Source organism: Drosophila arizonae, chromosome X (assembly GCF_054131065.1).
Source record: "Drosophila arizonae isolate 15081-1271.41 chromosome X, UAZ_ARI_1.0, whole genome shotgun sequence".
In the NCBI taxonomy this organism is placed as follows: domain Eukaryota; kingdom Metazoa; phylum Arthropoda; class Insecta; order Diptera; family Drosophilidae; genus Drosophila; species Drosophila arizonae.
Window position 1 is genome coordinate 31,777,197 of NC_142927.1, and position 27,182 is coordinate 31,804,378.

Here is a 27,182-nt window from a genome sequence, read left to right on the forward strand (position 1 = left end):
TTTTTACCCTAACTGGTCATATTTTCTGATGGGAAGAAGTTTAACCTGGATGGTCCTATGTTTTTTTTCAAGGACAGACTTTGGAGGTGGCTCCGTCATGATTTGTGGTACATTTTTATACCCTGAACCCATTGAAAATGGGAAATCAGGGTATAATGGTTTTGTTGAAATGTATGTAACAGGCAGAAGGAGGCGTGGCAGACCCCACAAAGTATATATATTCTTGATCAGGGCGACGAGCTGAGTCGATTTGGCCCTGTCCGTCTGTCCGTCCGTCCGTCTGTCCGTCTGTCCGTATGTTTGAACGCGTCGATTTCCGAAGATATAAGAGCTAGAGACTTGAATTTTTTTTTAAATGACCGTATATACAGCGCGGACGTCGTGTTTGCTTTTAAAATTAGATAAATCATCCAGTTATGTTTTTATCGAGTAAAAACATTCAAGTTCAAATCAGATGCCACTATAGCTAATTGTGAATGATTTTTCTTTTTTTTAAATTTCTCAAATATTCAATATAATATGTAGATCATATGCTGAAAGTTTCATTAAATTCCGTTCAGTCAAAAATTAATAAAAAATAATCAAATATTTGGCCAATTAATAAACGCACGTGCAGCAGCTACAACAAAAACATTCGTTGAATCACATCAGCTGTTAGTTTCGTTTAGTTTTGGTAGATGGCGCTGCAGCAGTGAATCTATTTGAGTTTTGCCAGCGCAGCTTCCAGAAGTGAGGTGGCGTAGTTTGTTAGCTGCATAACGCTCGATCGAGAAGTCGCGGTTCGAATCCCGATCGATGCAACTGATGTTAATTTTTTTAATTGTTTCAAAATATTTTTATATTTTATTAAATGAGTTTGGTATTTTATTTATATTTTTAAATACATCGAAATTGAAATTTCAGCCATACTAAATGGGCATTTTTATTTGTTGGGTTCAGGGTAGTATCTAGTCGAGCACTCTCAACTAGAATTTTCTTACTTGTTTTATATTCGTTTATTGACAATCTTTATAATACAAATTGCAAATTGCGTGGTGGCTAGGATAGTGCGCGATGCTTGCGGGACGGCCGTAAAGCATTGCTTCGCAAGCATTGTGCGCTACCTTAGCCTGGGACAGCTCGTCTTCTCATTCGCTCGACTCTGCGGAGCTCCATCATCACTGTGGCCGCGAAGGTGCTTGTTAGTTCCCAAGCTTCCTCCGATTCCAGCATGGCGTTGACAATGTTGTCCGCTCTGATGAAGCGGCCCACTGCCTCTTCCAGACGACGCCTCTCCTCCAGGAACCGTACACATTCGAAAGGAATGTGGTTGGCGTCTTCTACATGCCCTCGCTCGCACCAGGGGCACTCGTCAGATTCTTTGTGGCCAAAGAGCTTCAAATAGCTCCGAAAGCATCCATGTCCAGAGAGGATCTGCGTAAGGTAGAAGTTTACCTCGCCGTGTTTGCGGTTGACCCATGGTTCAAGCTTCGGGATGAGCTTGTGCGTCCACCGCCCTTTAGATGAGCTATTCCACTTCCTTTGCCATCGTGCGATGCTGTTCGCCCTGACAACGTTGAGTCGCGTAGGCCCGTGCGAATTCCGCTCCACGGCTTCGGCGACCAAATACTCCAGTGGCACCATACCGGCTATGACGAGCGCCGCGTCATCGGAGATAGTCCTGAAAGCGCAGCTGACTCTGATTGCGCTCAGTCTGTAGATCGCGCAAATGCAAATGTGTGTGTGTGTGTGCGTGTTTCTTGTGTAAGTAGAAAGACGCGAAAAATTATTGAAATAGCTATTACTCCAAGGGTTCAGGAGATTTCGTAGTCGAGTACAAATAAGTAAGAAAACTCTAGTCGAGTGTGCTCGACTAGATACTACCTTGACATTATAAATTAATTATACCCTGAACCCATTGAAAATGGGAAATCTGGGTATAATGGTTTTGTTGAAATGTAACAGGCAGAAGGAGGCGTGGCAGACCCCACAAAGTATATATATTCTTGATCAGGGCGACGAGCTGAGTCGTATGTATGAACGCGTCGATTTCAGAAGATATAAGAGCTAGAGACTTCAATTTTTTTTTTAAATGTCCGTATTTACAGCGCGGATAACGAGCTTATCATTAAAAATCGATAGCTTATCCAGATGAGTTTATCGATAAAAACCTTATCGAAAACCTTTATTGCTAGAGTCTCCAAATTTTTAATGTATGCTTATATGCAATTTTGGTTTTTGTTAAAATTTACCCCCACCTCTATGTCCACCCCCTCTCCCTATTTCAAATACTAGAGACTTATGCTTTAGCAAATACATGCATATCCATGTTATAATCATGAAAGTTTCATGAAGATCGTATGTCCACAAAAAAAGTTATTAAACAATTAAGTTCTCATAGTAAGCGCACACTGTAGCCCATGCGTTTTTATGCTTGTGTGTATATGCTTGTGTGTGTTTGTGTATGTGTGTGTGTGTATGCGTGTGTGTGTATGTATGCCTGTGTGTGTGTAAGCTGAAAGACGCGAAACATTATTGAAATAGTTAATGCTCCCGTAGTTTGTTTATATTTTAATTGTGTCGTTTTGATCTTAGTAAACTAGAGACACAAAGGTGTGCTTAACTCCTTTCTCACAATATTTTGCCTTGATTTCGTTTTTGTTTAGCTTTTGTTCACCGTTGTTTTCTTCTCGATTTTTTCATTCTTATACTTACTACCAATAATTTGACCACCTTTCCTGATAGGACCAGATTGTTCCTTTTTAGGTTTCCTACTAGGGTTTCGCTGTCCATACATGTGGTCCACCGATGTGCAATTTTACAATTGAGTGCCAAATTGCTGCAGAGCTTTCCTATGCCGATTAAATTAATAATTGGGAGTCTTCTTTTAGAATTGTTCTGCTGGATACCAATTGCGTAAACGTAGTAACGGTTTTGCTCTATTGTTTAAAGCACAAGTCGGTCACTGCTCGGGCGCCAGTTAATTTTATTTTGTTTCAAAGTTGATCTGAGTTAATTTTATTTTAATTCAAAAGTTTATGTTTATTCGTTGAGTTGAAACTTAAGACTAAAACATGCTAGTTGAGGTTGAGAAAATAGTTGGCGTTGGTGACATTGTCGCTGGCAGCGACAAAGCTTAAGAGTAGCCTGATACTGCCGTTGCATTATGCTCAAAGCTCCCGCATCGAACGATATTGCCGTTGTTCTGAACGCTTCGGAGCAACACTAACTCTCAGATAAAGGGTGCTTTTTCTTTTCTGTTGTTTTTATAAAGTTATCAATAACTTATATTTTAGACACTATTAATGCTAGAGACTTCATATTTGGTATATATACTCGGGCTGACCACCCAAGACCAAAAAGCTTCGATGGTTAGATGTCCGCCCCCAGGGGGCGTGGCAAACCGCAAAAGTTTATATATCCTTAAGTATAATAGATAGAAGCTTCAAATTTTGATAGTTGAGTTACTTGTAACCTCCTTTATCGATAACTGAAAAATCATTTTTACGCCTCTTTAGGGGCGTGGAACATCGAAAAATACCTTGTAATTTTCACATTTTTTCTAGCGTAAGCATTCAAATTTTGTAGTTGAGGCACCGTTAGAAACTAGTAGGGCGTGGCAAATCGGGAAATCGCATTTCTACTGTGTTAGAGCTAAACTTAGCTGCTAAATTGCTGATGGGATGTGAATGAGTATTCCGCAGTCGATAACGCCCGACTTCAACGATCTTACTTGTTTTCTTACTGTCGAAATATCGATATCCCTAGGAACAGCCCGAACTGTCGAGCTAGTAGTTGATGTAGGATTGTTACCAGTGTAACGAACCTTCGGTTTATCCCGAGTCTAAGCTGGGCTAGTTTCAGCTAACTGTGGATTCGTGCCTACAAATTTATTTGTTGAAGCTCCTGCGATATTAATTAGTCACTTGTGATTTATAGTTTATAGCGTAAAGTATATTTTCTTGAATATAAGCTGGTAAATTTACACGTCACTTATTTTTTGATTCTATGCTGGTTCGCTTTAGCAGGGCACACCGGCTGAGTGCTGGTTCAACGTACTCCGGCTGGGAGAGTGTTGTGCTAAAACACGCTAGTTTCAGTGGAACGATTCGGAAACACCAGGATTTGGGCCTGTGAGCTCCGGCAGTTCGCTCGGCTCTCCTACTATTCCACTTGCTCACAGCAAAACACTAGCTTCGTTTCACTCACAACACTTCTCTTACGCACGGCTACGTGAACTTACTCAAATATGCAGAACTCGCTTAAGCTGCTGGGCTGCACCAATGTCCTTGTTGGTGCCGCTGACGATCCTGCTTGCCTCTTTAGTCGTCGCAAGGATTCCCACTGGATGTTCTTGCTGTTCTTACGATGTTCTTGCTGTTCCCACGATGTCCTGGGAGTCCTGATCTGCCACTCACGTTAACTTTCACTTTACTGTTTCGCTTCGGCACTCTTGTCACTCTGACCTTCACTCTTAATAATCACTTTTTAATTCCCCGTATGGAGCTGCCGGTGGCCTTTTATAGCCCAGCCACAGGCCCTGCTGTGGTACCGGATGGTAACGGGGCATGTTCAGCTCTGGAGCGGGGCCTTTCTGCCGTTCGTGCCCATAAAATCGGTAAAGTGGCGTGATCTGGGTGACGCCATTTTCCCGCCAAATTGCGTGGCAGTCTCCCATTGGCCGAAGTACCGTTGGTGCCCTGCGAGTGTAAGTGTCCACTACTATCACCCGGCCCGAACGGCACCTCGGCTAACGGTCCTCGATGATCGACGTGCGTGCGACGCGGCCCATTGCTGTAGGAGCGAAAGAGGCCGACTAAAGTAGGACCTACAGTACTCGCGTCGTTGTGTGGAGTAACACGTATATGCAAAGGCACAGCAACTACGTATGTTCATATACAATAATACGTGCATACCAATATTGCTCCTCACACCAGCATTAGTTTTGTAGGCTCACTAGCGGTAGAGGAGGCAAAAGACGTAGCTTGGATTGAAGCAATGGCAAGACATAATTACTAGGAGTAACAGTCACAATGCCTGCCCCAAACTGGGTAGCACCATAAGTAACTAAGAGTTTTATGCAGTGTGACGAACAAATATGCTGCTGCAGAAGGAGTATGAAGCGGTCTGGCGGCTGCTAGTGTTGTAGCATTGCGAATTGCCGCGGCTGGGCAGTCAGCTTGGCCCTCGACTGTGTTGCTTTGTTGCCAGCGCGTGCCATGCCAAATTTATATGCAACACCAGCAAGCGAGCCAACCTCACTCGCCACAGAGTTTCAGCCCCAGTCGCCGAGTGACCGAAGTTAAACCAATATTATTCCGCCTTTGCTGTCCCAGCTTCCTTTCCTTTCCTTTTCTTTCTCAGTTTTTTGTATTTTGCTCTTGCGTAATTCTTTCGTTTTTCAGTTCCCCACAGTGCACTTTGTCTGTTAGCTCAATTTTCGCTTGAGCGCCGCTCTCTCGATTTCTTTCGGTCAGTGGCAATAGACTCCGACCGTTGGACGCCGTCCGGAAATGCAGCGCTTGCAGCTGCATATTGCACATACAGCTAGAGAGAGAGAGCGAAAGGGAGAGTGAGTACATTCCATACAGTTTTCACGTTGCAGAAAACTTGTGAATTTCGCGTCGTTTGTGACAGCATGGGGGCATAAAAATGAATGTCGTATTTATTTATTATACCCTGAACCCATTGAAAATAGGAAATCAGGGTATAATGGTTTTGTTGAAATGTATGACACAGGCAGAAGGAGGCGTGGCAGACCCTATAAAGTATATATATTTTTTATCAGGGCGACGAGCTGAGTCGATTTGTCCCTGTCCGTCTGTCCGTATGTATAAACGCGTCGATCTCAGAAGATATAAGAGCTAGAGACTTGAATTTTTTTTCCTAGGTCTGTGTATATCTCGCGCATATCAAGTTTTTCTCTATATATCGATAACTACTTCCGATATTTTATTATTGATCAAATGGTTTTGTTGAAATGTATGCAACAGGCAGAAGGAGGCGTGGCAGACCCCATAAAGTCAGAGCTCGCAAATGAGAGTTGATAGTTTTTTCGTATATGCTCTGTTTTGTATCAAAACCGAAAAGCTTGTGCAGACACGATCTCGCTCTGAGCGACACTCTTTATTTTCTTTAGAATTTGTTTCGGTCAGACGCATTGCAATGACTCATTCGTGTAACGCTCTCAAATGAGTGTAGCGTGAAGACCAGAGCTTGCAAATGAGAGTTGATCGTTTTTTCGTTTATGCTCTTCTTCGCATCATAACCAATAAAATTGGGCAGACACGTCTCGCTCTGAGCGTCACTCTTTGTTTTCTTTAGAATCTGTTTCGCTCAGACGCAATGCAATGACTCATTCGTGTGTCGCTCTCACGTGAGTGTCGCGTAAAACTAACACGATTTTCCCTCACACAAAGCCTCTCAGCAAAAAACACTTTGACTAAAAAACTCAGCAGAAAATGTTTTTGCCTTCGGGTGCATGTAAATACACGCATACATACATACAAAAAGAACGCAAGAATCGCGCGTGATTACCCATACAAACGCAACTGACAGTTTGCTTCATTTAACTCGAGCAAACGATCAGTGTTTGACTTGAGCGATACGAAGACAGCGAGCTGATTGTGTCAGTGAAAGACACTTATTTGCAGACAACAAAAAGTATATATATTTTTTATCAGGGCGACGAGCTGAGTCGATTTGTCCCTGTCCGTCTGTTTGTCCGTCCGTCTGTCCGTATGTATGAACGCGTCGATTTCAAAAGATATAAGAGCTAGAGACTTCAAATTTGTTTTTAAATGTCCGTATTTTCAGCGCGGATATCGAGTTTATCACCAAAAATCGATAACTCATCCCGTTACTTTTTTATCGATATAAAACCTTATCGAAAATCAGCTATAAAATTATGTTTCCAACATCTGTGGAGCTAGAGTCTCCAAATTTTAAATGTATACTTTTGTATATACATTTTATACAATTTAGATTTTTGTTGCGCAGCCCATGCATGTTTATGCGTGGGTGCTTGTCTATATGTGTGTATGCGTGTGTGTGTGTGTGTGTGTGTGTGTGTGTGTGCGTGTGTGCCTGTGATTGATGATGAATGATTGAAATAGCTATTGCGCGAAGGGTTCAGGGCATCTCCTAGTCGAGCAGTCTCGACTAGAGCTTTCTTACTTGTTTCGTCAATGCTCTCACTTGGGCGTTGCTGCTGTCCATGTTATGTAGTGTGTCAATTTCTGCTAATTGCGCAGTAAGCAGCGACTGCGCTTGGGCTGCGCTGCAGTGTGGGCAATATTATGAGAATTTATTTGTTGAATAATTTCTTTTGTAGACATACAATCTTAATGAAACTTTCAGAGCGTAATCATATGGTGAAATTGTGTGTGCACAAGTCTCTAGTACCTGAAATGCGTTTTTTTGCAAATAGTAGGAGAAGGGGGCGTGGTATCCAAAATCTTTTTAAATTACAAAATCAAATAAATTACAAAATCTTTGTATCGATTAACTTTATGTACAACGCAAATTTGAAGACTCCACGTCTAAAAGTGTTCAAATTAGGCTAAAAAGAACGAAATCAATTTTCGATTATTCTCGATAAAAAAAGCTATCGGATGATTTATCGAAAAAATAAAGCAAACTCGTACTGCGTATGGTACACACGAGTATGCATTTTCAGCTTTTTAGCTCTTATAACTTCTGAGATCGACGCATACATACGGACGGACGGACAGACGGACAGGGCTATATCGACTCAGCTCGTCGCGCTGATCAAGAATATATATACTTTGTGGGTTTGCCACGCCTCCTTCTACCCGTTACATACTTTTTCACAAAACCATTATACCCTGATTTCCCATTTTCAATGGGTTCAGGGTATAAAAATAACATAGTAGAGGTTCGAACTTCGAAGCTCCCCTACTCTAACATAATTTCCGTCGCCCTTAGCACCACTGCTTTGCTTGACCAGCCAGTTGGCAACTGACAGTTGCTAAAATAGAATAATTAATAAGAGAGCGTCATCAGACAAAACTACAGTAACGGCTAGAAAGTCCAGAAATCAATCGAAATTCTAAGAATGTGAGAAAAGGCACGCTTCGGTCTGTACGCATAGAATAGACGATGAGTGTGTGCACAAGCATAGGAAAATCGCGCTGATCTGCTGTTAGCTTGAAGCCGGTATCCAATATATGGATATAAATATATGTATATTACTAAAAGTCAAAATTGTATAAATTATATATGTATGTAATTTGAATGCAAAAGCTATCGATGATTTTCCAATTTTAATGGGATCATGCCATGAAAATTGCACAATATACTCTAGTTGACAGCGTTTGGGCTGTGAATGAGTCTTCTGCAATCGGTATCGCCCGCCTGCAGCGTTCTTACTTTTTTCAAAATCCAATTGCAGGAAAAATTCCAAAACATCGGGCTACGGAATTCTTGATTTTTAAAAAACTAATTTGGTTTTTTCCGTTTTTTTCTTTACTGATCAATTTATCATAATTTGTAGCGATTAATCGTATGTAGAAGTGTTTGTCATTGCCGTTGAATTAAAACTAAATAGTTCATTAGGTCAATTTTCTATGAATGAACCAATCGATAATAGAGTGGAACTAACAAAACTAAAATATGATTTATATTTTATTCAATACAACTAATTGTGAGCTAAATATGATTTATATTTTATTCAATATAACTAATTGTGAGCAATAATATCGAACTTCTTGATTATATGTAAATAAAAAGTAAAAATTCTCTAACAGAGCTTATAAAGCAATTAAAAAGAATGTATGCAACTCATTTGATAGCTGTAGTACAAAATGTTAATTAATAGAATGTTAATATTAATAGAATGTTAATTAATAGAATGCCAGCAAATTTTAAAATAGTGAAAAATGTTGATTCGTTTTCTTGCATATGTATATATTTTGCGAGTAAACAAAAATAGTATCATTCCAATACTAGAGTTACTCTATTCAAAGAACATTGAAAGTATTGAACACCAATATAAGAAAATTCACCCAATTCGGTGGGGAAAATTTTAAGACTCTACATAGTTTAGGGTGAGAGGTGTGCTTATAAGTATTCGGGAGGAAATAAAAAATGTAGGGACTTGGTCACTCACTTTGCTTTCCTTGCCATGGTCGACCACGCAAGTGGTAAGAAGTTTTAGTCAGGTCAATACTATAAAAACATAACTACGCAATAGAATAAATATTGATATGCTTACTCAATTTTAAGCGTCAGGTAAAATTATATTTAAATATCAATAAAATCAAAGCAAAAACTATCAGCTTTTTTGTCCGATTTTTTTTTTTCACAAAATTTCAGCTTTTTTTAAGTACATATATTCCCACTAAAAACCGCTTTTTTTGCTCAACAAAAGTTGGCAACACTGGTGCAAGACCTAATCCCGTCATCTGTTGGGAGTGGGGAGAGTATGTTGTTAGCTGTGTCTTCTACCTCGTTTGGCTCAGCACTGATCAGGGGCGTAAACTGCTGCTGTAGATGGATGGCAAATGCTTCGACTTGTGGCTCATCACCCGTTAACCAAGCACCAGATGTGCTGCGGATAGGGTAACGACGCATTGGTTTCCTTTTAATGATTCAGGTAAACTTCCACAGGTGAAATTCAGCATCGAACGGAGAGTCTACTCGTTCCAGAGCATCACTTATTCGTCTGTGTTGAAGAGCACTGAGAGCAACTTTGAGTTGCCTGGTGGCTTCATTGTACCTCGTTTTGTCCATTGACGTTCTTGAGAGCATCCAACGTCGTCTTGCCCACCTTCTGTACGTGAGGGGATTTTGTATTTCCAACGGAAGTGCGATGTTCTGCTGAGGGCGTTCTAGTCTGCGTCGGGGGAGTGGAATAGCTAGGAGTACAACTTCGACTATTGTTTCGTGTAGCAAAGAGTTCAGGTGGCGTCTGAAAGCTCCTAGATCAGATTCTGGCGGCAGGAGCTGTTTTTTTTTTTTTTGTAGGGAAAGGCTGAGGCTGTGCGTGCACTGTCACTATGAGGGGAAGATGGTCTGAAAATAGATCGAAGCACTCTTTTATCCTAATCTGGCGGCCGGTACCTTTGTAAACAGCAAAGTCAATTGCTGACCGCATAGTCGAATGGGACTCTAATGTGTATCCTGCTATTTATACCCTTCACACGGTATTCTCAAATTAAGGTCCTTTTTTAATTTATTCCAAATTGATTTAAGGGCATGTCTTGCAATGTTATTGGTTGCTGTTTAACAATTGAAAGTGCAAATATCACATCGCACACGCTCAACCACCTATATATATATATATATATATATATATATATATATATATATATATATATATATATATATATACTCTATAAAATGGGCGTAGTTTATATATATATATATATATATATATATATATATATATACATAAACAGAACGTGTGACAGTTTGATGTTTTTGTAGATTTATTAGATCATTTGAATTCCATGCCAGACAGCCGCTCTTTGAGGAGCGGAGGGGTGGAAGCCAGTACATAGCACTATGGGCCAAAAGCTCGATTTTTTGGAATTAATTAATAACTTTTGAACCAGTCAAGATAATTAAATTTTGGTTGTTTGCATTTGACTTTCGTTTGCAACACGCGTTTTTGATGAAAAAATGGGTGTGGCACCGCTTCTCTTTCATATTATTAACTGTCCTAACTTTTTTGCTTTTAAGTAATTTACACCAAATTCACATATTAGGTGTGTTTTTATGTTTTAAAGTCCCTGTAAAAAAATTATCAAAATCGGTTGACTATATCATATAGTTTTTATAGTAGAAGTTGGGAAAAAATGTTTTTCAAGGAATAAAAGGCTATATATTATGATTTTAAGCACTAATAACATTAAAATATATCTCTTTTATTGTTAATATTTGTATTCTTCATTATCTGAAGCTAGCATGCCATTAAACTCAAAATTTGAAAAGTCCTGCCATTCGGAAAAGCTTATTTCCTCTTCCTCATCTGCGACGAGGTTAGTTGCTGAAAAATTAAATTGCGCAAAAACTGCGCAAAAGTGCACGTTGAACTTAAAGGTCTTAGCTCGGAAATGAATACTCTATAAAATGGGCGTAGTTTCATTGTTACAAAATGCTACAAACGCAAGTTTTCTTTTATCAAAAACAAACATTTTTTTTTTTTTAAATTATGTCAAAGACAGCTTTTTGACTTACATAAAACTTCACATCACATGCAGATTTTGGACAACACAAAACTGTAAACATAAAGCCCGATTCCATATTTTCCACCAAAAATTTTAATTTAATTGCAATTATTTTTATTTCAATCGGCGATTGAAATTCACATAAAGTTTTTACAAAATTTTTAATGCGCGTGTCATGCATAACAGCTCTGTTGAACAACAGTTTTGTTAGCAGATCGCGCCTCTATTAAAATTCTGGGTATGTAACCTTTATATTCAGGGTATTCCTAATGGATTGGCATTAAAATCATGTAAATTTATTCAACATGAAAATAAGACTTTTTTTTTTTAAATCGGGCTTTTGACCCATAGTGCATAGCAGGCCGCACATGCTTTACATTCACATGTGTGTTGTATTGCTGCTATCATACTTTATCGCCTTTATCGTTTAAGCAATGGTAACAGTTCTTCCAGCAATGCAGCAAAGGTTTAGGAAATGGCTGACATTCTTTGGTAGCCTTAGCGATTACCCTGCCAATTTTGCGGCTCCTACAGCCCACATACTCCCATTTAGTCCTAACTTAATGTACTTTGGAGTGCGCCCATAAAAGCAGGCAACGACTTGTTGCGGACATTTAAAGTGTATGGCATTTCAAAGCCTAGCCAACCGCTAACCTATGCCTATGCCCATCCCATGCCCCATGGCCCGGCTTAGTCTTTTAAGGCTGTTAGCTTTTTACTGCGTTTTGCAGCCCATGCAGCACGTTTAAACAATTGCAAAGTTTTATGCGTTTTCTGGGACTATGAGGCAGCAGCAACTTGTCCCGCATGGCTCAGGCATGCATCCAGCCCAAGATCTCATAACACATGCCGTGCAGCAGAACTTTTTGTGATGCTGTTTTTGGGTTGCCAAAGCTATAGCCAGGGCGCGCTCTCCGTGAATAATGCACGTTTTGTGGCACAACTGCTGAGATAGCGGGTGGCTAATTGAATAACCACACAAGCAGAGTGGTATAATAAATGGCAAATGACAAATTCCATAAGCGATTTCGTCTGTCGATTTGAATGCCCTCAGAATGTTTGCGTTTATCATTATAAACAAGTAAGCTAGCTCTAGTCGAGACTGCTCGACTACGAGATCCCCTGAACCCTTCGAGCCACTAATATTTCAATAATTTTTCGCACATGCACACACACACGCACACCCACAGACATACGCACGCACGCATAAGCATGCATTGGCTGCAGTGGTGGCTTACTAAGGGAACTTAATTGTTTAATAACTTTTCTTGTGGATGTACTTTTTTCATGAAACTTTCAAATTTTAATTACAATGGAGGACAAAAGTATTTTGACAACGCATTGCAAAAACTTTAACCGCTTATTTCTGCGTGTTGAGAGAGGTAACGGTACCCATTATATTTTTCAGAGAGAGCAAACATAAAAAGCTATAAATGACCAAAATATTGCAGTGATAACATAACTCATTATTTTTCTATAATTATATGCATGGCAGATTGTCATTATTTGGGTGGACAAAAGTATTTTGACATTAATATTTATTAAATAAAGTGAGACAAAAACTTAACAATGGTAATAGTAACTAAAATATTAATAAGAATTAAACCCTGCTTTAACATCTGCAAGCGTCTAGAGATCGATCTAACCAAATTTTGTAATGTTTCTATTGAAAAATCCTGCTAAAGTCCTCAAACCTCATGAATCCCTCTCCTTGGGCGTTCTTGATAAGTCTAATCTACGTTTTACTTTTGCGTAAGCCTACACATTCTCTATAATATTGAGATCAGAGCGCTGAGGTGGCCAATCATGTGTATTGACTTCAATATTCCCAGAAAATTCAGCTATAATATGGACCTTGTGGCATGGAGCAGTGTCCTGCTGCAGTATACATGATTTTCCAATGAGCCAGTGACCGGAATTCGATAAGTGGTCATTCAGGACACGTAAATAATTATCCCTCTTCATTTTTTCATTAATTAATATCGAATTGGAGAGGCTACTGACACATGCGAGCCCCCAGGGCATTACCGATTCTTCACCGCGTTAGTACATAGGCCCCTTTTTTGCGAATATTCTTTGGCAACCTGCTATAAATCGCTTTTTTATCCAGGATACTCAAAGGAACTATCATCCATCCATAATACTTTTCCCCAGAAGAATTGTGGCTTGCCTATGAAGGTTTTTGCAAATCGATACCTTTTTAGTTTATTTTATAGTGATATTAAGAGTATTGGAACATCTATAACGTAGAAAAATTGGCATTCTTTTGCCGACTTGTGATAGTTTTTCTGCTTATTGATAATTTATGATTATTTTTAAGTTTGATCGACATGACTTTTAGGAAAATCCGCACATTTTCTTTAAGATTTGTCAATATGATGCGGCCTTCTACAGGTTTTTGGAATGAATTTTTCGATCTGGCTTTCTTGTTTTAGTGAATAATTTTTTTATTGTTTGTTAATTTAGTTATAAATTGCTCATAGAGGTGCATTTTATAAGGCTGTAAGGTTTTCCTCGGAAATACCTGCATTATTCTTCGTTCGCGACTAATTTTTTAATGATTTCACTTAATCACGTTGTTTGCCCATAATTTACCGAAAACTATGATAAAATAATGGCTATTATTAAAGAAGACACCAAAAATAACTTAATAAATAAAAATATGTATTTTTTAATCCAAGCAAATTACCGAAAATGAATTTAAGAAGGAATGTCAAAATACTTTTGTCCACCCAAATAATGACAATCTGCCATGTAAATAATTATAGAAAAATATTGATTTATGTTATCACTGCAATATTTTGGTCATTTATAGCTTTTTATGTTTGCTCTCTCTGAAAAATATAATGGGTACCGTTACCTCTCTCAACACGCAGAAATAAGCGGTTAGAGTTTTTTCAATGCGTTGTCAAAATACTTTTGTCCTCCATTGTATAACATGGATATGCACGCATTTGTTAAAGCATAAGTCTCTAGTATTTTAAATACGCCTTTTACAAATATGTGGGTGAGAGGGTGAATATAGGGGCGGGGGGTAAATTTAAACAAATATCGAAATTGTGTAAAATACATATAAGTCTACATTTAAAGGTGTATAAAATACATATAAGTCTACATTTAAGATTTGCAAGCTCTGGCTCTAAAGGTGTAGGAGATATAATTTAATAACTAGCTTTCGATAAGGCTTTTAATCGATAATAAAATATCGGGAGTACTTATCGATATTTAAAGAAATACACGATATGCTCATGATATACACGTACCTAGGAAAAAAATTTCATGTCTCCAATTCTTATACGAGCCCCAACCAATAATTCGAACAGCATATTTTTTTTGCAGTGTGCAATGTTGAACACACTATATTATCAATACAACTAAAGATAACACATACCAATGCATTTCGTCTTAAAGAGAATTTTATTCTCTTCACGATGAACAAAATTTTTTGCTGTATTTCCAAAAACAACACCAATATGAGTAATTTATTCAAACGGTTGGCTGCTCTCTTTTGGTTTATGGGAGAATAAACAAAAATTGTGCTGGACTCTTGGTTTTAATCGATGGAATAACGTTTCATGAGCAACACCTGATCACTTTACAAAAGAATTTGGGAGAATTAAGTGAGCATATGAGTTTTACTACTGAACAAGTAAGAAAGCTCTAGTCGAGACTGCTCGACTACGAGATCCCTTGAACCCTTGGAGCAATAGATATTTCAATAATTTTTCGTGTCTTTCAGCTTACACAAGAAACACGCACACACACACACACAAACACACACATACACACACACACACACACATACACACACACACACACACACGCACGCACACACAGGCATAAATACACACACACACACATACACAAACACATACACACACAAGCATAAATACGCATGGGCGCAGTGTGCGCTTACTATGAGAACTTTTTATTGTTTAATAACTTTTTTTGTGGACATACGATCTTCATGAAACTTTCAGATTATAATATGGATATGCATGTATTTGTTAAAGCACAAGTCTCTAGTATTTGAAATACGCCTTTTACAAATGTGATGGTGAGGGGTGAATATAGGGGTGGGGGTAAATTTTAACATAAACCAAAGTTGCATAAATTGCATATAAGCATACATTAAGACTCTAGCAATAAAGGTGAAGAAGATATAATTTTATAACTGGTTTTCGATAAGGGTTTTTATCGATAAAAAAAAGATAGGGATGAGTTATCGATTTTTAATGATAAACTTGATATCCGCACTGTAATTACGGACATTTAAAAAAAATTTGAAGTCTCTAGCTCTTATATATTCTGAAATCGACGCGTTCATATGTACATACGGACAGACGGATGGACAGACAGACGGACAAGGCCAAATCGACTCAGCTCGTCGCCCTAATCAAGAATATATATACTTTGTGGGGTCTGCCACGCCTCCTTCTGCCTGTTACATTTCAACAAAACCATTATACCCTGATTTCTCATTGATAACTGTGCTACATTATTGCAAGCCTTGTCCTCAGGATATTCTATAAATGTAGACAGATTTCGAAAATTTGTGTTGGATACAGCAAGAGAACTGATACAAAAATAAAGTTGGTATTACCTCCCCCCGTCAGTCCACAAAATATTAATTCATGCACCTGATGTCATTGCACATGCATTAGTATCTATTGGAGAGCTCTCCGAAGGAGCTGCTGAATCCAGGAATATGGACATAAAAATATACCGACTCAACCACACTCGAAAGATCTCTCGTATAGCAACAAATACAGATTTACTTAATAGATCTCCGATCCTTTTATAAGTAGATAAAAAAAGCTTCAAAACAAAAATAAATCTGTTCTGTTAAAATCCGTTTGAATTACTTAATTAATTTTTTTACTTCATATTATTCCATTTTTATGTTTTCATTATCATATTTTGTTCAGTAAAATTTAACTAAAATAAAATGATTATGTTTTTCTTATTTAGTTTCTTATAATAAAAAAAAAAATTATTTTACTACTCACTTTTAGTCTTTATTCAAAATTCTTCATCATTTAATAGCCTGGGAGGGTCCCGATCTTGTCACAGTATGACAATTGGTTGATAATTTGTAAGTACTAAATAAATCTAGTTTCAAAATTTCATAATATAATTCCAACGCAAAGAATTTTGGCCACCATTTCCATATAGCACCGTCCACTGTTCCACCGTCGCTCTATGCCTAGGAGTCGCGTAAGAGGTGGCTATGACAATATTTCCGATAGCCGTATCAATTTGTACTGTCGCAGCTTGCCGCCATTCAAAGGGAAGATTTGACTAAAATTTCTGCTCCTCCACGAGTTTTATTACTAGGAAGGTTGACGTACACAAGGTCGTATCCGCTGACTTATATAAATAAGCCAAACTTGTGAGATGTGTTTCACGAATGAGAATTATATCTACGTTGTAGCGCTTGACACAAAATGTCAATTTCAGGCATACTTTTGAGAGTCTGTTAGCGTTGAATACAACCATTTTTGCATAGGTGTGCGATGATTGTAATCATCATCTAGGTCATCTGCACTAGTTGAGCCTGCATAAGCTTGATTAATTGTTTAAGCTGATCTGAGTTTGTGATTTCTGGAGTTAATTTTGTCACATATGAAAAGAGGGGCTTGAATAGCGCCATCAACGTTAAAAGGTCCGTTTTGCGAGCTGATTTTGCAAAAGGCTTGCCATGGTCCCTAAGAGAAATGGCGTCCCTGTATGATGCAGTATGATCGCTTCCGCAGTGGGCGAACGTTGTAGGCACACTTTTTGGTCTATCGCATTCGGCTGACAGGTAATTGCCTAAACATTTCACGTATCTTTCTGCTTTTCAGCAGTAAATCTGTGCATGACCAAATATCTAATATCGTTCACTCGTCGCGGGGGCTCCATCCTTATTATGGCATTACAGCCTTACAGTACTCACCTGAACTGACTGTTTCATAAAAGAACTTGTGTAGCTTGATGATGTCGTTCATCGATGAGATAACAGTTGGAGGTCAGGTCATTGTCATCCTCATTGGGGTTGGCAGAGAACTTGTTTTAATTGTTGACTCCGTATGTTATAATGTTTATGATCGCACCTGGCTCCGTTTCTGATGGGTGAGAAATGTCCATTTATGAAGATGAATATGATAATGATGTCGAGGCCTTGAGTAGAGCCTTCTTCTTCAATAATGAGGAAGACGTTTGCTTTCATTTGACTGGGAACTTCATCCATTTTGTTGGTGATTGCCACGAAATGGTTTCATCGCCGTTGATGGTTTGCCCATCCGGCACCCTCATGGTGCCAGCTAGAGGAGTCGCAGGATTTGATTTGTTCTTTGTTCTTGCAAAATTGTTTGTCACCAAACTACCGTTATGTTCGCCCAAGAATTGATGATTAAACCGTCCGCGGACACGTTGACACATTGAAAGTGCATAGATGACTGCTGAGAATTACATTAGCATTGCCATTTTCATTTCTTACTTGTAGCATCTATCACAACACTGTGTTATTATTATTATTATTATTATTATACCCTGAACCCATTTTCAATGGGAAATCAGGGTATAATGGTTTTGTTGAAATGCATGTAACAGGGAGAAGGAGGCGTGGTAGACCCCACAAAGTATATATATTCTTGATCAGGGTGACGAGCTGAGTCGATTTGGCCCTGTCTGTCCGTCCGTCCGTCCGTATGAGTGCGTCGATCTCAGAAGTTATAAGAGCTAGAGATTTGAAATGCATGCATACTCGTGTGTACCTACGCAGTGCGAGTTTGCTTTATTTTTTCGATAAATCCTCCGATTTTTTATCGAGAATAATCGAAAAATTGATTTCGTTTTTTTTTAGCCTAATTTGAGCACTTTTAGACCTGCAGTCTTCAAATTTGCGTTGTATATAAAGTTATTCGATACAAAGATTTTGTAATTTACAGATTTTTATTTGCTTTGGAATGTACACACATTTTAACCATATGATAACGCTCTGAAAGTTTCATTAAGATTGTATGTCTACAAAAGAAATTATTCAACAAATAAATTCTTATAATATTGCCCATACTGCAGCGCAGCCCAAGCGCAGCCGCTGCTTACTGCGCAGTTAGCAGAGCGCAGGCTTATGCGTGCGTGTGGATGCATGTGTATGTATGTTTGCATAAAATAAGTGCAGAATGATTAGAATATCAGCTTAGGGGGCTCAGGTTATCTCCTGGTCGGGCAGTCTCGAATGGAGCTTTCTTACTTGTTATTAATGCCATACGAGCTTATTATCTATTAATTCCGCCCATTTGGGCGCGCCGGCAAACTTACGTTAGCTGTCGCAATTATACATATTTACAAATATTTAGAAGTATTTACAAATATTTACAACACAATACAATAGGAACATAATGATTGCAGCTGTACATCAACTTCTGTCAACCGATCGGAGAATCAGGTCCCTTGGTTGTCTTCTCTAGGAGTTCGGTATGTAATGAGCAAGTTTGCTAGCCTGTTTCTGTGCCGCTCCAATCTGTCATTGTACCAACTCGAATCCTGGTTTATTGCATCAAAGAGAGTGGCGAGTTTCAGGTCTCTCTGCAGTATGGTATTTCTAAGAAACCAATCGCAGCCGGTAACCAATCTTATAATTTTATCACAAGCCGGCCCCCATATCTCCATGTAATCGCCGCTACGTGCTTTGAGAAGGTGAGTCGGCGATCCAGTATCACTCCGAGATATTTGGCATAATTCGCCTGCGGCACTAGATTTCCCCCCAAGAGCATGGCTGGCGGCGTTCTCCTCATCAGCGTATAACAAACATTGGCCAATTTGCTGCTGTTAATGGCTATGTTCCATCGCCTTGCCAAGTCCGCCAATTTTGTTGCATAATCTTGGATGCCGTTCGCTGCATCGTACTCACATCAGGACCTGTAGGTGATGCATACGTCATCTGCGAAGGTGGCAAGCATTGAGGAAACATACAGGCTATCTGCGGCATATCTATGTTATTAATGTGTAAGGCAGATTTGATTTCGCTGATATGCTCTCATTGATGTGAATAATTAGTTAAAGCATTAGCCGGTTTTTATCACAACACAACACAAAGTCAAACAGGACGGGGCCATGCGAAATTGGGTCAACATATAGGCGAAGCGTCAAGTGGATCAACACAGCGGCGCAACAGACTCTAAGTAAATAATATGTATAGTACCGCTGCCATTAGTAGGAAACCCAACTGAACTCAACTCGAGGCATGTGAAACTAACTCTTAGCGGCTGCAGTAAAGGAATACTCAACAGCCGAATGGGTGTTTGGGATGCTGGTTTAAGCGGACTGCCAGCCAAATCCAAATGCATAAAGCTAGTAGTTGCTACAGAGGGACACGGAGGCGAAGCACCGAAAACCAGCGCCAGAGGTAAGGATGTGCCGAAAGTTACAACAAACGAAACAGCTACAAAAAAAAGCTGGATGCTGAGTTAGCCTATTCGAGTTGGCATTTGACTTCAGTAAAAAGCACTCCAAAAGTGGCAAAAAAAAAAAATAGGACCTCGACGGGCAAACACCAGAGAGGAAAATGCGTTCGAACAAGCACCTATTTCAAACACACACACACACACACTTGCAAAAAGGCTGCGCCGAAAAGTTCGCAAATTACATATATTCAAGTGACGTGAGTGACGGCCTGGCAGTTTACAATCACAACTAATGCTGGTATTTAGGGAAGATGGGTGGTTAGAGCAGTGCAGTTGCCACCGTTGGTCAAACATATCTAATTATAGCATAGTTAGCCAAAGCTGGTTTTAACACAGCATGGCATATCAAGTTTACAAGCAACAAGACAGACTCAAGTTGAAAAGCATTTGCACGACTCATGACCATTCAAGTTACTCAAAAGACACACGAGAGAGATTATTAGACAGTCAAAATATACATATTTCGAAAAGCACAAGATTCATTGATTGAATGGATCGCTAAACTTTTGCGAGTTTCTGGGACTTGGTGAACAATTGAACTGGTGCCGGAAAGACAACGACCTTGCCGCGGTTCTTCTGTATTAAAACCTCATAGTGATAGCCACCCATGAGTAGTGAATGAGCTTCCTGGTGCTTGTACTTCTCGGCAATGGGCAATAAGCTAACTCTTGTGCAGTTTATGTAAATAACTGGTACGGAAAGAATCAGGGCCATCTCGTAGGCAGTTGCCGATTTCGGGCACCAGATGGAGGCGCTGTCAAATGGCAGCTTCTCCTTGGCAGCCAACTCGCTCAGCTCTTGCGTGTGGCGGAATGTATGCAGGGTAACCACAGTGCTGGGATGATTGACGCTGAAGTAGCTTTGATTGAAGTCGCATACGACAATTGGCGAACCCTCCACCATGCTGTATTTGAAGCCAATGTCATCAGGCTTCATCATGGCAATCAGCTCGGCGCCCAAGCACTCAGCACGAAGCAGCGCCTTGGCATAAAAATCATGGCCCTTCACCTGACGATGCATCACAGTCATCCGATTACGCACCTTCTCGATCAGCTCTTCCCGCATCGTCTCGTGCACAAATACAGCCCCAATAAGCTTCCTGCCAATAGGCTCGTACAACGTTTGCAAAAGTGGAGCAATTGCTTCATCGATATTCCCATCCTGACACAAGACGATCATGCTTGGCTCTACCCATTGGGAGTCGCTTTGATCCCCCGGATATGGTGGCTGGCGCCAAGAATAAGCTTGCCCAGCCATAAGAAAGTCCTATTTTCAGTGATAAAACCGCAAAGGAATAGAATAGCGTACAACTTTCAACAGATTTTGATCTTCTATTGAGTTTCACTGGGATAAAAATAAAGTATATTTAATTTGAAAGCTAAATGAAGTATTAAGCATAACCTGATTGATAGCATTCAATCGCTCTATAAAAGCCAACTTAATTGAAAAGATATATAAATCCACAGACGAATTGGTTACACGAACATGTGTTCGTCAAATATACGAATGTGGATAGGAGTGTTCGTACGAATATTTTGTTCGCCGTTTGCGTTCGCATAAAAATAAAAATGTTTCTTACGGGTATCTTACGGGTATTCGTACGAACGTGTTCGACAATGGATTCCAGTGTTCGCACGAACATCATTTCTAGGAATATTTCGGACGTCAACATAGGCCAAAATGAACCGAAAATTTCTTGATTGTTTTCAAAATGAGCCGGTTTGTGGCAAAATAAAAGCGAAAACTATCAAAATAAAAAGTTGCGCAACAAATCATGGGACGAATTATAATTAAAATATAAAGTTATAGTCAAAGCAAAAGTAAATTGTCTGAACGCTTCATACAGGCGGGAACTGGAACAAAATAAAAAGAGGCGCAAAGTCAGGTGCTTTCTTTTGTTTTAAATAAACATTCATTGCAATTAAGCTCGATTTTGTTTACTTCCGCTGGCATGTTCACAGTCCAAAATTTGTTTTAAAATGATGTTCGCGAACATGTTCGTGTAACAAATTCGTCTGTGGATAGCAAGGGGTGAAATCCATATACTATGTAGTCACGTACAGCTATTAATAAATATTTATGTATTTACTATTTTCAAATAATAGATCAAATATAAAAGCATCTAAAAGCCTCGAACGCATTTATGCGTAATACATATCTTAGATATGCACAAATGAAACTTGGCAATCATGCCCATAACCCTATTGCGTTCTACATCAAAGCTTTGTGCTATGAATGAGTATATGAGGGCTGCTTGACTGGCTGGTAATCTGGTTGGGCTAATCCATCACTACCACTTGATAGTTTTGAACGAATACACTTTACTATGATGTTGTTTATGTAAATATATTTATTTATTTACATTTTTTTTACATTTTTACAAATATTTTATATCTTTCTGTTTAAATTAGGTTATAATGCTGCCATATTTTAAAAACTTGTTTATTTTATGTAAGTTTTCGGGATAGGGATTAGTAAGGAGCCACATGGGACAGTTGTCATGGAAGATTTCGGTTTTAAGGTCTGATGTGGCGGGACAATTGATGAGTATATGTTGGATGGTGGGATCTGTGGTGGTGTTGCAGTTAGGGCATGATAGGGTGTTGCCGGTGTTGAAGTGTGCTTGTTTTGAGAATATTGTGTGTCCTAGTCGAAGTCTAAGTATTTTAGTTTGATCCCAACGTGTAATAATTATATTCATTCACGAAAGTGAATTAGTATATTGGTTTTGTGCAATGTCCGTCCGTCCGTATGAACGCAATCTTTTTCGGCGCTATTGAAAGTAGAGACTTGAAATTTGGAACACATACTCGTGTATATCTCTGATTTATAAAGTGTTAAAATTTTAGGGGCGTGGCAAATAGGAAAATGCATTTTCCGATATGCCCGAAGTCATATTAATTGAAGATCTAGAAAGCTGAAATTTAGTATGTAGGTAGGTCCGCGTCGACTACCCAAGATCACGAGCTATGGCGGAGTTATCTTTGCCCATTGGAGGCGTGGCAAATCGCATAAAACTGTATCTCCTAAAGTTGTAAGCCTAGAATGCTGAAATTTTGCACGTAAGCTGATGTTTCGATGCTATAAAGATTGGTATATATAATATACATCTACACCTAATAGGGGCGTGGCAAATCGGACCTGGAGCTATAGTGATTTTTCGAATGCTGCTCTATTTTAGGCCCTATTGATGCTAGAGACCTGAAATATGGTTGACCACCCAAGTCCAACGAGTAATGGTAGATATATGTCCGCCCAAAGGGAGCGTGGCAGAAGTAAAGTATAATAGCTAGAAGCTTCAAATTTAGATAGTTAAGTTACTAGTAACCTCTTCTATCGATGACCCATAAATAATTTTTACGCCTCTTTAGGGGCGTGGCATATCGAAAAATACCCTGTGATTTTCCTATTTTTTAGCGTAAGCATTCAAATTTGGCAGCTAGGGTACCCTTATCTCGTTCTAAGCACCAAAAATGAGGGTGTGGCAAATTGGGGAAAACTGCATTTTCTAAAGTATCAGAGCGAAACTTTGCTACTAAATTGCTGATGGAATGTTAATGTAACGCCCGACTGCAACGTTCTTATTTTTTTTATACCCTGAACCCATTTTCAATGGGAAATCAGGGTATAATGGTTTTGTTGAAATGTATGTAACAGGCAGAAGGAGGCGTGGCAGACCCCACAAAGTATATATATTCTTGATCAGGGCGACGAGCAGAGTCGATTTGGCCCTGTCCGTCTGTCTGTCTGTCCGTCTGTCCGTCCGTCCGTCTGTCCGTATGTTTGAACGCGTCGATTTCCGAAGATATAAGAGCTAGAGACTTGAATTTTTTTAAATGACCGTATATACAGCGTGGACGTCGAGTTTGCTTTTAAAATTCGATAAATCATCCCGTTATGTTTTTATCGAGTAAAAACATTCAAGTTCAAATCAGATGCCACTATAGCGAATTGTGAATGATTTTTCTTTTTTTTAAATTTCTCAAATGTTCAATATAATATGTACATCATATACTGAAAGTTTCATTAAATTCCGTTCAGTCAAAAATTAATAAAAAATAATCAAATATTTGGCCAATTAACAAACGCACGTGCAGCAGCTACAACAGAAACATTCGTTGAATCACATCAGCTGTTAGTTTCGTTTAGTTTTGGTAGATGGCGCAGCAGCAGTGAATCTATTTGAGTTTTGCTAGCACCACTAGCAGGAGTGAGGTGGCCTAGTGTGTTAGCTGCATGACGCTCGATCGAGAAGTTGTGGTTCGAATCCCGATCGGTGCCACTGATGTTAACTTTTTTAATTGTTTCAAAATTATTTTATATTTTATTAAATGAGTTTGGTATTTTATTTATATTTTTAAATACATCGAAATTTAAATTTCAGCCATACTAAATGGGCATTTTTATTTGTTGGGTTCAGGGTAGTATCTAGTCGAGCACTCTCGACTAGAGTTTTCTTACTTGTTTTTTTTTTTTTTTTGTTAATATTCTTTAAGTAGTTATCTGTGTGTATTAGGCTTGTATTTATTCGTTGCTACCAGTCGTTGCATAATTTAATTTTGCTCTTTAATTTTTGGTTTAGTATGTTTTTTATGGATTTGTTAATGTCTATTATGTTAAAAATGGGAATGCAATGAAGGGTGCGAAGATTCACATTTTGTCCCAGGATTGGACCCTGGGATCCGTAAAATAATAATTAAGCTATAAGCAAATAATTATAATAATAATAATAAGCAAAAACATGAAGTTCCAACAAATATAATTTAAACAAAACGGACATACGCAATGACAACACGGACGAGGACAGAGAACAACGGAAGAAATCTAAGGGCGCTCAGCTAGCGCACGCATGCAACAACGACTATAACAACGGCGAGTAACGAAACGGCGCAACATCGGACAATAACAGCGACAAACGGACAGCGACAGAAAACGTAACGGAGGAAGCAAACGGCACTCACCTAAGTACAGTCTGCATCGACGGGCAATGCACACAGTGCAGCAAAGAAACACCAGCAACAACAACAGCGAGTGCAGCGGCAAGGAGTTAAGAGCGGAGAGTGAGATCGAGAGTAAAAGTTCTTGCTTATCATAACGCACACAAATGCAGCGAGATTGCAAAGCTGCACCGAAACTCTCAAGCAGCGAAGCGACGCCACGCCAACGGCCGGTTTGGCTGTGTGCCAGATAAGCCAACATTTTGAGAACCCGCCATAGCACATAGTGGGTGCAACAGGATTCAGCTCCGAGTACTATACACCAGAACTGGGTCGAGGCGACGATCCATTTGGCTATCGCTAGGATTGACCTACAGACTCGAGGACTGCCACGTGGCTCGCCAGGGTACATAGCGGGTGCGACGCGACCCCACGCCGAGCGCAATATGCCAGAGCTCGGGTGAGGCGGTGTCCACGTTGACAGCTGACCAGACTAATTCGCGGACGCAAGGCCTATCGGACGGCTCACCAAAAACACGCGACGGGTGCAGTGCGACTTAGCTCCGAGTGTTATACATTACAGCTGGGTCAAACGGAGCTTAGTCCAGGCGGTTTCACTTGGCTAAATTTACTAAATTCCTTGTAAGTGACCCTGGGGGAGCCTGAGATGTGTACCCCGGGCATAGAAACTTCTTTACAAGGGGCATTTTAATTATGGCTTTGGCTGTAATGTCGGCTACTTCATTCTCCTCAACGCCACAGTGGCTGGGTATCCAGAGCAGTTTTATTTTTGGGGAAGATTTTGTAAGTAGTGTTCTTATGGTTACAGGGTATAGGTTGTTGTTGTTGGTGTTGGAGATGGATTTAATGGATGATACGGAGTCTGAGCAGATTATTTAGTTCCCAGCTTGTTATGCCCTGAACCCATTTTCAATGGGAAATCAGGGTATAATGGTTTTGTTAAAAGTATGTAAAATGCAAAAGGAGGCGTGGCAGACCCCACAAAGTATATATATTATTGATCAGGGCGACGAGCTGAGTCGATTTGGCCCTGTCCGTCTGTCTGTCTGTCCGTCCGTAAGTTTGAACGTGTCGATATCAGAAAAATAAGAGTAGGGACTTGAAATTTGTTTTCCTAGGTCCGTGTATACCACGCGCATATCGACTTTTACTTTAAAAATCGACTTTTACTTTAATAATCGATTCAGGGTATAAAGACAAGTAAGAATGTTGCAAAATTTGAGGTCTCTAGTATTAGAAGTGTCCAACATATAGCGGAATTACAAAATCACTATGTCTTCAGTACCGATTTGCCACGCCCCTAATGGGCGTAGACATATAATTTTGTCATGACACTTTAAAGAATCATAACATTAGCTTACGTGAAAAATTTCCACGTTCTAACTGTAAAGTTCTTGGAAATACAGATTTATCGGATTTATCACGCCCCCAATCGGCGTAGATATATCCACCATAGCTCGTGATCTTGAGTGGTTTTTCAACTAATATGATTTCTGGCATATCGAAAAAGGCGGATCGAGAAAATTTGTAACACTTTACAAATCACAGATATACCCGAGTATGTGTTCTAAATTTCAAGTCTCTAGCTTAAACAGCGCCAAAGAAAATCGTGTTCATACGGACAGACGGACAATACGAACATTGCACAAAACCAATATACTAACTCACTTTCGTGAATGAGTACTACTAATTCACTTTCGTGAATGAGTATAATAATTCACTTTCATGAATGAGTATAATTATTGTCGCCTCTTGCCGGCTGGTTGGTATTAGTACCTGTAACTCTTTGGGTATCCACATAGGCTACATTCATATTGCTGGCCATAAGCAGGTGTCAGCGTTCACTAGAGATGGCTCGCCTCATCTTGGCATATTGGACATGTATTGTCCCTGGGTGACTACGACAGCGCATCAGCCACTGCTTGAGTCAATTTACTATACATGAATATAGTTCATAAATATACATATATATATATATATCTATATATATAAAAGAGAGTTGTGTAAAAGTGTCCAAGCACTTATAACTCGAGATCTGCTGGACCAATTTTCATGGTTTTTGATTTGTTGGATTTGTCTCCGCAACGAGTTTAGTATAGGGTCTTAAAAATACTGAAAAAATTTGCCGAATACTTGAAAAACGCGGTTTTTTCCCCAAATGTTCAAATTTTTTTTATACCCAGTAGGCTTGGTAACAGTGACAGTTTTGACAATAGTGTAGAAGTAAATAAACAAATGTAGTCAGTCAGTCTACGGCACAGCCTCGAGCAGGCCAGTCTATTCAACAAAAAAAAAAAAAGACTATTCAACAAAAAAAAATTTTTTTCCTAATCAAAAAGAAAAATATTTCAAATCAAAAATCTGCAAAAATTAAAAAAAAAATCAAAAGATTAAAACCTGACTGTTCAAAAAATAAATAAAAAATTTAAAATTCGAAATTCAAAAAAAAAAAAAGTTAATTATTAAAAAGTGTATTTTTGGCTTTTTATATTTTTGGACTTTTAAACATTCTAAATATTTCAAATCAAAAATCTGAAAAAATTAAAAAAAAAATCAAAAGATTAAAACCTGACTAATCAAAAATAAATAAAAAATTAAAAATT

The 27,182-nt window shown here is 39.0% G+C and overlaps 2 protein-coding genes across 39 annotated transcripts in view; one reads left to right on the forward strand and one right to left on the reverse strand.

Moving 5' to 3' along the window:
- X11Lbeta (amyloid-beta A4 precursor protein-binding family A member X11Lbeta) overlaps positions 1 to 27,182 on the forward strand; it is a 154,235-nt gene that overhangs the window by 50,596 nt on the left and 76,457 nt on the right. The gene's annotated exons all lie outside the window — the stretch shown is intronic.
- On the reverse strand, positions 20,027 to 21,037 carry LOC108617856 (uncharacterized). Its single transcript, XM_018013694.2, has one exon. The coding sequence runs from the start codon at positions 20,876 to 20,878 to the stop codon at positions 20,120 to 20,122; it is 759 nt and encodes a 252-aa protein (XP_017869183.1). The 5' UTR covers positions 20,879 to 21,037; the 3' UTR covers positions 20,027 to 20,119.